The sequence below is a fragment of the Megascapheus bottae genome, chromosome 25 (assembly GCF_031878675.1).
Source record: "Megascapheus bottae isolate mThoBot1 chromosome 25, mThoBot2.hap1, whole genome shotgun sequence".
Taxonomy (NCBI): Eukaryota; Metazoa; Chordata; class Mammalia; order Rodentia; family Geomyidae; genus Megascapheus; species Megascapheus bottae.
In genome coordinates, this window is record NC_143533.1 from 5,086,616 (window position 1) to 5,103,068 (window position 16,453).

At 49.3% G+C, this 16,453-nt stretch overlaps 1 protein-coding gene across 1 annotated transcript; it reads left to right on the forward strand.

The window, feature by feature from the left end:
• Positions 1-3,689: 3,689 nt before the first annotated feature.
• Stx4 (syntaxin 4) lies at positions 3,690-9,079 on the forward strand. Its single transcript, XM_090358050.1, has 11 exons — positions 3,690-3,831; positions 3,997-4,095; positions 4,194-4,293; positions 4,438-4,512; positions 5,265-5,335; positions 6,831-6,939; positions 7,017-7,093; positions 7,569-7,706; positions 8,613-8,723; positions 8,809-8,907; positions 8,990-9,079. The coding sequence occupies exons 1-10, from the start codon at positions 3,802-3,804 to the stop codon at positions 8,890-8,892; spliced, it is 894 nt and encodes a 297-aa protein (XP_090214176.1). The 5' UTR covers positions 3,690-3,801; the 3' UTR covers positions 8,893-8,907; positions 8,990-9,079.
• Positions 9,080-16,453: the final 7,374 nt, after the last annotated feature.

Sequence of the window (16,453 nt, forward strand, 5' to 3'; positions counted from 1 at the left end):
CCACAACGGACAAAAAAAAAAAAGTAGTGCTTTCGTTGTGTTTTAGTTTTCATCTTTATGTGCATGTGTATGGATGTACTTTTATGTTTATAGCAGATTTAGGACTTTAACTTTGGCTTCCTGTCCTCACTTAGTTTTTTCTGATCAAGGCTGTTGGAGATAATATTCTCAGATTTTTCTGTCCAGGCTGTTTTGGTGGTGCAGTCGCAGCCACCACCGCCTTCTCCTCCCCTTCTTCTTTTTTGTGGATCATGGGTCTTGAACTTGGCTGGGTGCTGCCCTGAGGTCTTCAGCTCAAGGCTACCACCCTACTCTTGAGCCAAACCCCATTTCCTGCTTTCTAGAGGTTAATTGGAGATAAAGAGTCACAAGTCCTTTTGTGCCCAGGCTAGCTTTGAACCTTGATCCTCATATCTCAGCTTCCTGAATAGCTAGGACTACAGGTGTGAGCCTCTGCGCCCGGCTTGGTGCCACTTCTGCAACTTGGACTCAGACCTCAGGCCTGGGCACTGTCCTTGAGCTTTTTTTTTTTCCCTTCAATGTTAGTGCTCTACCACTTGAGCCACAACAATCCCTCTAGCTTTTTGGTGGTTAACTGGATTTTCCTTCTTGGGCTAGCTTTGAACCATGATCCTCAGATCTCAGCCTCCTGAGGCTTCTGGGATGTCTGGGGGGGGGGTACTGCAACAGAGAACTGCAACATCTGGAAGCCCAGGACTTCAAGGACTGTAGCATGGAAGAATCTTTGGGCTTGGAGATACAGATTTGGAGCTGTCAGGTAAAGCATGGGAGAGTGGAGTGTTTGAAGAAAGAAAGGTCTCAGCTGGAACAAGGTCAAGTTCAAACCACAAGTACACATGAACTTGCTACAGAAATACCCTTAGAGATGTTGGTACGGAAGACAAAGGCTCTTAAAGGAGACATATGTGGATATTTTTGATGCTCGGGGACCAAATGAACCGGGAGAGGGAGGACCCACATTCTCTCCAGAAGTCAACCAAACAGTGAGGGGGAGAGACACTGACAAAGGAGGCGGCTCTGTGAGGTCTGAAGTCCATTCCACCCCCAGAAGATGCAAAGCAGAGTAGTAGAAAGGGCAGCAAGTCCCCAGGACAGGTGGAATGTGGAAACTACTGCTAGTATTATCCTTCCTTTTCTTTCCTTCATTCGTTCGTTTGTTCATTGCTTCCTTCCTTCCTTCCGTTCTTTCTTTCTGTGCACCACTTCTGGTTTTCTGGTAGTTAACTGGAATTAAGAGTCTCTGACCAGGAGTTTGGCTTAGTGGTAGAGTGCTTGCCTAGTATGCGTGAATACCCTGGTTTGATTTCTTGGTATCACATACATAGAAAAGGCCAGAAATGGTGCTGAGGCTTAAGTGGTAGAACCTTGAACTCAGAGCCTGAGCACTGCCGTTGGGTTTTTCTCAAGGCTAGAGCTCTACTACTTGAGTCACAACACCACTTCCAGCAATTTTCTATGTATGTGGTACCGAGGAATCGAACCAGGGTTGTCGTGCATGCTAGGCAAGCACTCCACCACTAGGCTACATTCCAGGCCCTATTCCTGATCTTTCACTCAAGGATAGACTGGAATCATGGCCTGGTGGTAGAGTGCTCACCTAGCATGCACAAAGCCGTGGGTTCAATTCCCTGGAATCACACACACAGAAAAATCTGGAAATGGTGCTGTGGCACAAGTGGCAGAGTGCTAGCCTTGAGCAAAAAGTATCCAAGGACAGTGCCCAGGCCCTGAGTTCAAGCCCCAGGGCTGGCAAAACAAAACAAAGATATGGGTAGCCCTCTACCACTTGAGCCATAGTGCCACTTCCCACTTTTTCTGTTTATGTAGTATGGAGGAATCTAACCCTAGGCTTCAAGCATGCTACACAGGCATTCTACCACTCAGCCACAGGCTGGGAAGGACCTGGAGACGAAGCAGTGGATATCTCTGCGCTCACACAGTTTATAGGCTAGTGAGATTGCTAGTGGTGAAGACAAGAAAAGAAAAATTACCGTCAGAGGAGACTGGAAGGCTGGGCAGAGATTACTGATCTGGCTCAAAGTGATCCTCAGATCTCGGCCTACTAGGTAGCTAGGATTACAGGCATGAGCCACCAGTGCCTGGTAAGAACAAGGTTCCCCCCCCAACCCAGTCCTGGGGCTTGAACTCAGGGCCCAGGCACTTTCCTTGGACACATTATGCTCAAGTCTTGCTCTCTGCCACTTTAGCCATAGCACCACTTTCGGCTTTTTCTCTGCATGTGGTACCAAGGAATCGAACTCAGAGCTTCATGAATGCTAGGCAAGCACTCTACCACTAGGCTATGCTCCCAGCCTCAAGAGCAAGGATTTTTGTGGGATAGTATGTGTCCAGTAATATCAGTCTAACTAGGATTGAAAAAATGGCACAGTGAGAGGCTGAAGCTTAAAGATAACCATGGCTTAATTTTAAAATAAATACATGAAGGGCTAAAAACTGTATTTTCAACTGGGTACCGAGGAGCTTAGTAACCCTAGATACTCGGAAGCCTGAGACACGAGGATCAAAGTTGAAAGCCAGCGTGAGTAGGAAAGTTCATGAGACTTTTATGTCCAATTAACCACCCAAAAGACAGACGTGGAGCTGTGGCTCAAGTGGCAGAGTACCAGCTTTCAGAAAAAAAAAGCTCAGGGGCAGGGCCTAGGCCCTGCGTTAAGTCCCAGCACGAGCACGCGTTTATTCACACATCTTGTGTGTGCACAAGGCTTGAACTCGGGGCCTGGAGCTCTTGCCTGGCTTTCTCGCTCATCGACTGGCGCTCGACCTCTCATTTTGCTGGTTACTCGGAGATGGGCGTCTCCTCCTGGCTGGCTTTGAGCTGCGAGCTGCGGAGGATGACAGGGTGGAAGCACCGCCACGGAGGTGAGAGGCTTCGCAGCCCATCTCTCACTCGGGCGCCCGAGGGGCGCGGGGCCGAGTCGGGGCGGGGTGCGGGCGGCACCACACGGACGCGGCCCAGGCCGCCCACCTGTCCGGCTGCCGCCTCGGGGAGGTCACCTCCCGCCCCCGACCCTTCCCTGACGGCGACGATGCGGGTCTCACGATGTCCCGGCTCTCAAGGTCCCCGCCATCCGCTCGCTCTCGTCCCCAAGGTCCCCCCGGGGCAGGCAGCGCGCCTTCCCCGGCCCCGACGCGAGGGGGTCGCGCGGGGACTTCGTGGGGTCCGCGGTGACAGAACCGGGACACGTGACGGCCCGAGTCACGTTCTGCGGAGCTCGAGGCCCGGGGATGGGGGTGGGGGAGGGGGGGCGGGACGGGCCTGTCACGTGACGCGGGGGCGGGCGGGGGTCGGGGGAGGCCGCCATGGGGTGATATGAGACGCGGGTCTCTGGGATGACGTACGGATGACGCATAGACACGCCTTGCGGCGGAGGGGGCGGGATCTCGCGTCTTGGCAGGGACACTTCCGTTCGGGGCGCCCAGACTTCCGGTCTCTCTTCCTTTCCCGTCCCCTCCCCGCAGCCTGGGGGGTGAGGAAGGACGCGAGCTTCTGCGCATGCTCGAGTGATCTCGGAGGGGCGGGGCCGCGGGTGCGGCGCGGGAGGGGGGGAAGGAGAGGGAATTCCAACCTGTGGGATTTTAGGGGGTGGTCCCGAGGACGGCTCCTTCCAACCATCAGTGGACGGTGCCGGGGACCGGGTGTCCCGCGGCTCCTCGGGGGTGGCGGTGGGGTTCTCGGGGTGAGGGGGGCACTGTCAGTGCGAGTGGGGGTACGAGACTTCCAAACTTAGAATCTTGAGGCCCCTCGGGGCTCGGGCCGCCATGCGCGACCGGACCCACGAGCTGAGACAGGTGAGCAATCCGGGCGGCGGGGCCGGGCACGGGCGGACGGGGCCCTGGGACATCGGGGCCGGGAGGGATGGCTGGGGGCCAGGAAGGAAAATCCCGGAAGCCTGTGAGTGCTGCAGGGTGAGAGCCGCAGCGGGGAAGTGAGGCCAGATTCTTGGGCCCTGACAGGGGGATCACAGCTCGGATGAGGAGGACGAGGAGCGCGTCGCGCTGGTGCAGCCCGGCGTGGCGAGGCTGGGCAGCCCGGACGAGGAGTTCTTCCAGAAGGTAAGAGGCTCGCCTGGATTCTCCCGGGGCGGGGGCAGGAGGACCCAGGAGCATGGTGGCCTGGAGCGCCACACAGGCTTCTCGGCTGTCCTCCGTAGGTCCAGACCATTCGACAGACTATGGCCAAGTTGGAGAATAAAGTCCGGGAGTTGGAAAAGCAGCAGGTCACCATCCTTGCCACGCCCCTTCCCGAGGAGAGTAAGCACCCCCCCCCCGGACGCGAGCGCCGCCCGATGGATTGTGGGGGTTGTAGTTCCATGCAGGTGTTGGTGGGGAGGTTTACTGCGGGTGTGTTTGGTGGAGGGAGATCTGTGGTTTGGAAGTTGTGGCCTTCTCCTTTAGGCATGAAGCAAGACCTGCAGAACCTGCGCGATGAGATCAAACAGCTGGGAAGGGATATCCGTACAAAGCTGAAGGGTGAGCTAGCTAGAGCTTCAGACAGGTCTTTCCCTCCTGTCCTGTTCTATTCATTGTGTATCTGGGGACTACGCAGCCCAGAGATGCCAGTGGTATATCAGGGTCGCACAGCAAGCTTGGCTGTAGAATCTCTGTCTCTGCCCCCTTTCAGCTTTCTTTATTTACAATGAAACTATTCATTCGTGTAATTCTTGCTGCTCCACGTGCATTCTGTAAGGAGACACATGGGAATTTCTTTAGCAAACCGCTTCAAACTTGTGGAACCTGCTGATGTAATGCAAAGAAAAATAAACTTTCTCCTGTTAGAGGCTCAAAATTAACTTTTTTTGGGTGGTGCTGGACATCAAAATCAGAGCTTTGTGCATGCTAAGCGAATGCATTACGGGAGCTTTGTTTCCAACCCCTACTCATTTTACAATACAAATCTTATGGAGACAAGGACCTCCCTGTTATGCAGCTAAGATTTGGGCCTGGGCCTGTGTCCTAGTCCTCTGATGGTTTTTTGACTCAGGTCAAGCTGAGTAATAAGTATCTCACGCTTGTAATTCTAACCATGTAAGAGGCTGAGGTCTAGGTGATTATGACTGGAGGTCAGCCTGGGGCAGAAAAGTGTTCTAGATTTCATTTCCAAAATTACCAGCAAAGCTTGGTTGGGGGGGAGGGGCGGTGCAGTCATCAGTCATGCCTGTAACCCTAGCTTACATCTCAGATCAAACCTTCTCTCCCTCAACCCTTGTTCCCCTCCCCCATAGCCATAGAGCCAGAGAAGGAGGAAGCTGATGAGAATTATAACTCAATCAACTCCAGAATGAGGAAAACCCAGGTACATTTCATTTTCCTAGAATTAAGACATTTCAATAGGGGTTTCATAAATCATTAAATGGCAGATTATGGAATTAGGGCCCTTAAAGATTTGGGGAAGCTGAAGCTCAGAGAGAGAATCTTTCTCCAGGTAAGCGAGCCCACATGTCTTGATGGCCATTCTGGTGTAATTTTAGCTTTCCTCTTCATTCAGTGGAGAAGCTGCTGTATCCCCAGACATGGCATTGGAAGATGGGCCTTCCAGAACCCTAAGATGGGGAATCTAGATTGAGTAGGAGCTAAAGACATGACACATGTAGGACTTAGCCATTGATAGCTCTGCGCAGGGAGGAAAAAGGAGAAGTCAGAAATGACTGACAGGTTTCCCACCTACAGGACAGGGTCATCCTCCATCCATAGACAGAACTTTAAAAACCAGGAAGAGGAACATCGCTGGGCTAATACTGAAGAGGAACTTCCCTGGGGACAGCATCTTAGTAAGCAGATTTGACCTGACTAGGTCCCTAATGAGACCTGATTTAGGGTTTTGGGAGGTCTAGACTGGAATAGATGAACTCAAAGCTCAGTAAAACTCCCAGACTGGAGATGGAGAGATTTGAACATCTTGGAAGGAGACAAAACTGAGTCCAGAACAGCAGAAACTTGTCTGAAGGAGGTGAGCTCATTTAAGGCATCAGGATAGGAACAAGGTGGGAGAAAATACCCTGGAGAGGACATTTCAAAGGGTCCTGTGTGGTCCTTAGGGTGAGAAGCCAAGGGTTTGGGGACCTGGTACACTTGGGCAGCATGTTAACCCTTAGGTACATAAGCATCCCTGTAGGCTAAGCAGTGAGCACATATTCAACAGGTCCACAAAGACTGCCCACTGTGTGCCACGCCCTTTTTAAACAACCCTATTCAAGCCAAGCAAGGGGGGCTCTGTAATCTTAGCTACTCAGGAGACTGAGATCTTAGGATTACAGTTCAAAGCCAACCTGGGCATGATTAACCATCAAAAAGCTGGAAGTAGAAGTGTGGATCAAGTGATAGAACATTAGCCTTTTGCAAAAAAAAAAAATAAGTCCAAGAAGAATCCCCAGATGTTGAGTTCAAGCCCCAGGACCAGTGCGGTCCCTGTCCTGGGTTCCCTGCCCAACACTACAAAAAATAAATGTGTGTCTGTGTTAGAGAAAGCTTTCAAATATCAGAAGGTGACATTTGAACAAAGACTTAAGGATGTTTCTGGGGATTGAGCAGTTGAGTTCAAAGGCCTGGGATGGAGGCAGCCCTGAGGTTTGCTGGATGGATGGTAGAGGAAGTGAAGGAGGCTGAGCAGATTCCTGGGGGCTGCAGCAGCTCTTGTAGGGCCATGAAGGCTTTGGCTTTCATGGAGAGAGGTGACACGGAGTGGTGAAGGCATTCAGTGCCTCAGGAAACTCATGCTGCTAAGTGCTCATGCCAGGAAAGTGAAGATCTCGTGAAGACTCAAGTGCGCATCCTGCACTCTCTATCCCTAGCATGGAGTCCTGTCCCAGCAATTTGTGGAGCTCATCAACAAGTGCAACTCGACGCAGTCGGAATACCGAGAGAAGAACGTGGAGCGCATCCGGAGACAGCTGAAGATCAGTGAGTGGGGGCGCCCCGCTAGCCACCCGGCCTCCAGGAATGTGCACCCAGCTCTGAGCTGGCCCTTTCTTCCACAGCCAATGCTGGAATGGTGTCTGATGAGGAGCTGGAACAGATGCTGGACAGTGGGCAGAGCGAGGTGTTTGTGTCCAATGTGAGTGGCCACATCCACCCTCCTCCTGGAGCCCTGATATATGGGGATCTGAACTCAGACCCTCCCTACTTGCTAGGCAGGTGCTCTAACTCTTGAGTCACATCCCTTAGTACCTATTGATTAAGAGCATCAATTCATTCAAGAGAGAATTCATTTGCATGCCCAGAGTTACTCAGCAAGTCCTAGCCCAAGCTGCTTCAGGAGCCAAGAATTTCCAGCCTCTCTCTGACTTGTTCCCCTACTTTTCTTTCTTTCTTTTTTTGCCAGTCCTGGGGCTTGAACTCAGGGCCTGAGCATTGTCCTTGGACTTTCTCAAGGCTAGATAGAGCTCTACCACTTGAGCCACAGCACCATTTCTGAATTTTTCTATATATGTGGTACCGAGGAATTAGACCAGGTCTTCGTGCATGCTAGGCAAGCATGCTACCACTAGGCCAAACTCCTCGTCCTCCCCTACTCGTTTCTACCCCTCCAGATATTGAAAGACACCCAAGTGACTCGACAGGCCTTGAACGAGATCTCAGCCCGGCACAGTGAGATCCAGCAGCTGGAACGTAGCATCCGGGACCTTCATGAGATCTTCACTTTCCTGGCCACTCAGGTGGAAATGCAGGTGTGCACCCCAGCTTGCCTCCAGACTCCAGATGCTATAGTTAGAGCCCACAGCCATGACCTGGGGCAAACCTCTACCCTCAGACTCTCCTGGGCTTCTGTGCTCTTTTTGGCTGGAAGACCCCCAAAAATGGCATTTACACAATCCCCCAAGCTACCAAGATGACACTGCAATATATCATATATATGTATATACTGTAATATGTGTATATAGATACATATATATTTTAAATATAAAAATATATAAGAATACACATGCATATATGGCCAGTATATATGTATATATTATGTATGTGTGCATGTTTATATATGTGTGAATGGATATATATTCCACCTAGCTTTCCACCTTGTGCCTGCCCCAGGCATGCCCATGCAATCCACCTTTCTGTTCCATTTGTCCTGGAGCCCATCTCAGCAGGGCTACAGCCAGTGTTTAGTTGGGCATCCTAGGAAAGGGCTCTCATTCAGTAGGACCTGAAGGCTGGTAGTGCTAGGAGGAGGCAGGGACAGGGAAGGCCTTTATAGCAGCTGGGAGATGGGCTTAGAAGAATGGATGAATTCAGGCACATCAGTGTCTGAATAAAAGTTTGCCATCTGTGAAAAAGGTATGAGCCACTTGAGGCCCTGGGCTCCAGTGGGCATTTGGAATGTGGAAAGAGGGTAGAAAAGGTCACATGACCAAAGAGAGCCCAGGAACCACCATTCTCAGAGGAGTCTGAACTTCTGGCCAGATTTGGTCCACTGGATGTTGGTTAGCATTGCTTTTTGCTGTCATGAATGGCCGTCATCCTCTTGAACTAGGATGGGCAAAGGAGCTGCAGCCCCCATGCCACCCTTACCTGCCCCATTCTCTGAGCAGGAGGAGGGAGTCTCCATACCTCCCTGAACTGCCCTATCCTCCGAGCAGGGGGAGATGATCAACCGGATTGAGAAGAACATCCTGAGCTCGGCAGACTACGTAGAACGAGGACAGGAACATGTCAAAGTAGCCCTGGAGAACCAGAAGAAAGCAAGAAAGGTGAGACTCTAGCCCCGCCCTTCCCCTCCGTCCCCAAGAGCTCCTGGGTAATCATCCCTGACCCCCCCACCTTCTCCTCCTTTAGAAGAAAGTCATGATTATTATCTGTGTGTCCATCACTGTCCTCATTCTGGCAATCATCATTGCCATCACCACAGCATTTGGATAATGATACACGTTCTTGGTGAGCTATGGTGGGCCTTCCCTGACCCCAACACCTGTCTCCTCTCTTCCCCCAGACCTTCTTTGTCATCCTTCTTTTGCAGGCACTGGGGATCCCAGGGACCCAGGGCCTGGCCCTTCTCTCCCAGCAACTGTCAGGGCAGAGCAGAGCCTCTGGCTGGACTGACTTCACATTGGCCCCTGTACAGAGAGGGGCTGGTGGATCTTTGGGGATTGGTAGCTGCTCATTCATTGGGGGGGGGGGCGCCTTCCTCCACTTCGTGAGGAGATTGGGAGGGAGATTAGGAGATTGCCTTGGGTGTCCTGTTTGGCTGGGACACATGATTTTTGTAAGAAAAAAAAAGTAAAGCAAAAAGCTTGGACACCCCTGTGCCTGTGTATTCCTAGAAGGGCTGGGCCAGGGCCTCGTGTACCTTGGCCATTCCCGGCCATCCCCGGCCAAGCCTTGCTCACGTAGAACTCAGATCAGCCTGCCTGAGGGGTTGCAGTTACTGCAGTCAGGCTCTGATGCGTGGAATGGATTGAGGAAGTAACACCTACAGCTGCTTCAGCTCAATTTTGCCCTGTCACTGTGACTAAAAATCCCTGAAGCCATGAGTGGACCAGGCCAGGCTGGAACATAAGAAATGTGTGTGAGAGACAAGAGATCGGCAGCCTTCCTGAGACCACAATTAAAAGACATCAGGAAAAAGTAATCGAGGCTGTTAACGTTGGATCCAGCTGATGGAGGGCGGGCCGCACAGAGGGCCACATTTATTTGAAATATTCAATGAGGAGACAGTTATGGAAAGAGGCAATAGAGGATGTGGGGGACCGGCAGGCCAAGCCCTGAACCGCCTTTTATGACCTGGACTTGGAAAACTATCCCTGCAGAGAGTGCCTGGCGTGGTGTCTGGTGGGGAGGTGCAGGTAGAGGAGGCAGAGGAGCCTGGACCATGGTTTCTCCAGGCATTTGAACTTCAGGCCCTGATGCCCCTTTTCTGAGGGTTCTTAGTCCACATGCCTAATTTCTAAAGGGGGCTATGGCTGCTGTCCAGGACACCTGGTTCAAAGGATGCGCTGGCTAAGGGCCCGAGCCTGGCTGGCAGGGGACGGGGCTTGGCATGCATCCCCAAGGTCTTCCCGCCGCCGCTCTCCCCGCCCCTGTCCCGGCAGCTCAGGCTCCCTGGCAGCTCGACCGTGTGGCCAGTGTGCATTCGAAGGCGCACCCTGGATCCGGATTGGTGGAGGAGCAGAGGACAGACGGGGCCCAAGGGCCTGGCCGAGCCCGGCGGCTCCGCAGGTTCACCTCCCGTCCGCCGCTGGCAGCCTGCCGCAGCGCCCCCGTGTGGTTGCGGATGGCAAGGCCGACCAAGCACAAACCAAGCGAGGCCCCGCCCCTAGGGGCGCGGCCTGCCCCAAGCGAGGCCCCGCCCACGGGGGGCGCGGCCTGCCCGCATCTCGGAGACGACTGGCCTGCGCTCCAGGTGGACGGCTCTGTAGGGTGCTCGCTCGTGTGGGGGTCCCCTAGATCTCAGGCTAAACAGCTGGGAGCCCTGAGAAACTGGATGAGATCTCTGTGAGATCCTAGGCCATCCAAAGCTGGTTGGTGGGCTGGATGCAGGTAACTGAGGCAGAGGAACCTGGACTCTGGTTTTTCTTTGGTGGTCTTTCTCCATTCCCCAGCCCACGAGTGAAGGAAGTAATGTGATGACTTAAACTGTACAGCTCAATTCTGCTCTAATTCGGTTAGTCACCAAGTACATCAGTCACATGGCCACAGTCAGCTCAGAGAGTTACTGAGAAGCATAATCGCCCTGGCTCAGGCCTGTAATCCTAGCTACTCGGAGGCTGAGATCTGAGGATTGTGGTTCAAAGCCAGCTCAGGCAGGAAAGTCTGTGAGACTGGTGCTGTGGTTCAAGTGTTTAGAGCACTTGCCTGGAGCAAAAAGAAGCTCAGGGATAGCACCCAGGCCCAGAGTACAAGCCCCAGGACTGCCAACCAACCAAAGGCTCAAAACAACAGCAAAACAAAACAAACAAACAAAAAACCCCTCTACCCTGAAAATCTTTTGCCTGGAAAAAAGTTCTATTACTTCAAAAGGAGATGATTAAATATTAGGAGACCACTGTTATTTAACTCATCCCAACTGCATTATGACTAATAGAACACATCACAAATATAGTGTCTTAAAACAACACACATCTGAGCCTGGTGCTGGTAGCGCATACCCATAATCCTACCTACTCACGCACAAGATTGAGATGTAAGAATCATGGTTCAAAGCCAGCCTATGTAAGAAAGTCCAGGAAACTATGATCTGCAATTAACCAGCAAAAAGCCAGAAGTGGAGCTGTGCTCTTGTTTGGCTTTTTGACACATGACTTCTGGGCTACCACTTGAGCCACACCACTCGTTAGAGATATAATTTCTTGCATTTGTCAGCACACACTGGCTTTTGAACCTCCATCTTTAACTCTCAGCCTCCTGAGTAGATAGAATAACAGGCATGAGGGAGACACTGTAGTCCATCTACTGACATTTTAACTGATACTCTAAAGGAAATAAATGAGCCCCACAGGCAAATCTAGGGCCTCCCTAGGAGAACAGCAAGTGTGACGGTATCAAGGCTGGGATGAAATGAATCCATCGGAGCTGGAGTCTGCTGAGAGGGAAAGTGAGAGCTGAGTGCAGAGGGAAGTCTCCAGGGGGCGGGGCTTCTGCTGATTGGCTTGTGGGTTTAGTAATCAGGAACCGGTCCCCAGAACCCAGCTCCTGGCTGAGAATGAATGAATGCTGCACCTACAGAGACTGCCACCTCCAGACCTCAGCTCCAGCCTTGACTGGAGTGCTCTCCAGTCCGGGTCCCTTTCCTTTCCTGTTTTCTCTGTCCTTCCCACCATGGATGGGGCGGGCCCATGACTGAAGTGTGCAGTGCAGAGTCTGAGATTTTGCATTCTGCAGATGAATTCTGTGACCTGGGAAAGATCAGGTAGGACACTGCGGAACTAAGGGAAGTTGGAGCAGAAAAAAAAACCAAAAACAAAAACAAGAGACAGGACATGACTCAGATAACAAAAGGAGACAGATCCCAGGGAAATGACAGATCATTGTTCTTAGGCATACAGACACAAAAATCCTCCACAAAATAATAGCAAAGCAAATCCAACAATATAAGAAAATGATTTTAGAGCTAAACAAGAGAAACCTATTGCAAATACAAAGTTGGTTTAAAGAACAAAGCCAGATAATCATCTCAGTAGGCACAGAAAGTACATTTAACAATGTACAATACTCTCATAATAAAGTAAAAACACATAACATACTTCAGAGTAAAAGGAAACTTTCTCAACTTGATAATTAAGGGATCCATCTATGGAAAAGTTACAGCGAATTTTACAATTCATAGTGAAAGACCAGATACTTTCCCTTTGCGTTCACGTACAAACAAGGATATTGGTTGCCACTGTTTCTCTTGTATTTTTGTTTTTGTTGGTAATGGGGCTTGAACTGGGTGTCTGGGCACTGTCTTTGAGCTTTTTTGCTCAAGTCGAGTACTCTTTGTGGGGGGGGGAGAGGAGGGGGGTGATGGAGCTTGAACTCCGCCTGGACGCTGTCCCTGAGCTCTTCAGCTCAAGGCTACTACCCTACCCTGGAGCCAAGCCCCACTTCCCATTTCAAAGAGGTTAATTGGAGATAAGAGCCTCAGGTTCTTTGGAGCCTGGGCTGGCTTTGAACCTTGATTCTCAGCCCGCAGTGTAGCTAGGATTACAGGCCACCACAGAGCTCAAGGCTAAAACTCATCACTGAGTCATAGTGCCATATCCAGTTTCCTCGTGGTAAATTGGAGTTAAGAGTCTCATGGACTTTGCTGCTCAGGCTGCCTTTATACTGAGATCCTAAGAACTCCGCCTCCTGAGTAGTTAGGATTATAGGCGTGAGCCACTGGCACTCAGTGGTTGCCACCACTTCTATCTAACATAGACTAAAGCTCTACCCTGGAAAATTAGACAGGAAAAAAATATGCAAGACATCCAGATTGGAAGGAGAAAGTAAGCTATCTTTATTTACAAACAGGGAGATCTTAAATACAGAAAGCTGTCAGGAAGGCCTGTGGGTTTGGGCTCAGTGGTACAGTACTTACCTAGTTTGTACAAGTCTCTGGGTTCAATGCCCAGTACAGAAAAGAAAAAAAAAAAAACCTCAGGGACACACACACACACACACACACACACACACACGAGCTAATAAATTCAAGGTGACAGAATATAAGAATATATAACACAAAAATATATTGTTTTGGGGCCGGGAATTTGGCCTAGTGGTAGAGTGCTTGCCTAGCATGCACGAAGACCAGGGTTCGATTCCTCGGTACCACATACATAGAAAAAAACCAGAAATGGTGCTGAGGCTCAAGTGGTAGAGCTCTAGCCTTGAGAAAGACCAAGGACAGTGCTCAGGCCCTGAGCTAAAGCCCACAACTGGCAAAAAAAATTTTTTTTATATAGTTTCTCATTGCTGGCAAAGGAAAGATCCAAAAGAATGAAACAAAGAAAAACAATGCAGGGCCTGGAGTTTGACCTAGTGGTAGAGTGCTTGCCTAGCATGCAAAAGACCCGGGTTTGATTCTTCGGTACCACATACACAGAGAAAAGCCAGAAGTGGTGCTGAGGCTCAAGTGGTAGAGCTCTAGCCTTGAGAAAGTCCAAGGACAGTGCTCAGGCCCTGAGCTCAAGCCCATGACTGGCAAAAAAAAAAAAAAAAACCCAAAATAAAAAAAACAATACATTTGTATCACATTAAATGCAAAAACATGAGAATGTTTAACAATGGTAAAATGGCAAAACTCCTCAAATTCATTTTTGTAATACCTGGCCAAAAAAAAAGTCTTTTTTTTTTTCCCTTTTCACAAAAACCAATTAGCTGTTCCTAAAATTCAAATAGAGCCTGGGATGGTGATACAATCCTATAATCCCAGAAATAAGGAAGCTGAGGTAAAAGGATTTTAAATTCAAGGCCAGTCTAGAAATTGTAAGATCTTGTTTAAATAAATAAATGAACAGGGGCTGGAAGTTTGGCCTAGTGGTAGAGTGCTTGCCTAGCATGCACGAAGACCTGGGTTCAATTCCTCGGTACCACATACATAGAAAAAGGTGGAAGTGGTGCTGTGGCTTAAGTGGTAGAGTTTTAGCCTTGAGAAAGCCTAAGAACAGTGGTTAGGCCCTGAGCTCAAGTCCCACACTTAGCAAAAACAAAACAAAACAAAAAAAACTTTTAAAAATAAATAAATAAGCAAACAACAGTCAAATATAAGTGCAAAGGGCTCAGAAAAAAAAAGAAAAAAGGAACTTGAGATGGATATTGGTGGTTCATGCCTATAATCCTAGCTACTCAGGAAGCTGAGATCTGAGGATTGCGGTTCAAAGCCAACCCAGGCAGGAAAGACTGTGGGACTTTTATCTCCAACTAATTACCAGAAAACCAGAAGCTGTGGCTCAAAATGATAGGGAACTAGCCTTGAGAAAAAAAGCTAAGGGACAGTGCCTAGACTTCCAGTGCAAGCCCCAAGACTGACAAAAAAAGAAAAAGAAAGAAATTTGGCTAGATGCCAGTGGCTTATGCCTGTAACTCTAGCTACTCAAGAGGCTGAGATCTAAGGATCTCAGAACAGCTAGACTGGTCAGAAAAGTCTGAGACTCTACCTTCAATTAATCAGCAGAAAGCCAGAAGAGGAGCTATGGGTCAAGTAGTAGAACACTAGAATATGCTTGATGCCCTGAGTTCAAACTCCAGCATGTAACACACACACACACACACACACACACACACACACACACACACACACACTCAAGAGACAACCCAAACTTTAGATAACCCAACAGACCATCAACTAGTTAATGGATATATAGTATATTCACACAAGGGATACTATCCAAAGAACTAAACTATTGATACAAACCTTATAATGAGTGAACCTTGAAACCTCAATGTCAAGTGAAAGAAGCCGACAGCAAAATACTTCAGACAGTATGATTCCATTTAAATGAAATTTATAGAATAAACAGATCCATAGCCAGGAAATGGATGGGCAAGATGAATGGGATTGAAGTGAAATTTTTTTTTTTTTGCCAGTCCTAGGGCTTGAACTCAAGGCCTGGGCACTGTCCTTGAGCTTTCCCCCTCTCCCCTGCCAGCACTCTACCAGTTGAGCCACAAGAACACTTCTAGCTCTTTCTTGTGTGTTATACCAAGGACTCAAACCCAGGAATTCATGCATGTTAGGTAAGTGACACTCTCGGCCCAAGGTGGATGGTTTTATGGAGGGAAATATGGCACACAGCTTATCATAGGGATACAAAAGTGTTCTAGAATTGTGATTGGCTGTCTGACCCTATGAATAAGTTGAAACCAGACTTGTACACTCGAACTTAATTCTATGGTAAACTATTAAAAGTATCTTTTTTTTTTTCTGTGTCTTTAGGGACCACAGATTGGACTATGTGGTACCTGGAATATCAGAAAAAGGGAGCCAAGAGATTGATTTTTCTGTCTCTGAAAGAACCTTTCCTGACAATGCATCGGACCCAATTCATTTGTCATGATAGTGGAATACCAAAAGTATCTGTTGACTAGTGTGTGTGTGTGCATGAACCCAGAACCTAGATGCTGTAGCTTAGCTTTTACATTCAAGGCTGGCACTCTTATCACTTAAGCCACAGTTAGACTTCCCACAGATCCACTTCCAGCTTTTTGGTGGCTAATTGGAAGTAAGAATCTCCTGAACTTTTCTGCATAGGCTGAAAAGGTTTTGAATCATGATCCTCCAATTTCAGACTAGCAGCTGGAATTACAGATGTGAGCCACTGGTACCCAGCCTAAGGACCTTTATGTTGTATCTAGGGTCTTGGGTCTGACACTTCTGCTACTGATCCTGGTCACCTGTGTCCCAGGCCCAGCTGGGTCACCTGCTACACTGTCCTGCATGGCGGACAAGTGAATCTAGAGATGGACTGCACTCTGGTCTTTTCCTTTTTTGCCAGTTGTGGGCCTTGAACTCAGGGGCTGGGCACTGTCCTTGGACTTTCTCAAGGTTAGAGTTCTACCACTTGAGCCACAGCACCACTTTCTATGTATATGGTACTAAGGAATTGAACCCGGGTCTTCGTGCATGCTAGGCAAGCACTCTACCACTAGGCCAAACTCCCAGCCCCAACCCTGGTCACTTTCTGACACTGCCCACTTGGTGGTCTCAAGTCCTGAGGGAAGAGCAAGCAGGAGGCAGAAAATGGTGACTCCAACTTGTAATCTAGCTACTCAGGAGTCAGATCTGAAGAGAGAAGTTCAAAAGCCAGCCTGGGAAGGAGGCCCCAAGTTTAGGGCCAGACACTGGCACCAAAAAAAAAAAAAAAAAAAAGAAAAAAGAAAATGCACAGAAAGGAAGCTCTGGTTCATCTTGACCTTTCGTTTATAAATGGGGAAGGCCCTTGTGGATAGAAATTACAATTAGTTCTTGAGTAATCTGGAAGGATTCAGCAAAATCTGAACACTTGTGTGTAATTTGGCCCAA

What these genes read in the sequence shown, in the direction of transcription:
- Stx4 (XM_090358050.1), top strand. Translation starts at nt 3,802, where the DNA reads ATGCGCGACCGGACCCACGAGCTGAGACAG. An exon ending in CCAGAATGAGGAAAACCCAG is followed by an intron (nt 5,336 to 6,830) that starts GTACATTTCATT and finishes CTCTATCCCTAG; the next exon opens with CATGGAGTCCTGTCCCAGCA. An exon ending in ACCAGAAGAAAGCAAGAAAG is followed by an intron (nt 8,724 to 8,808) that starts GTGAGACTCTAG and finishes CTCCTCCTTTAG; the next exon opens with AAGAAAGTCATGATTATTAT.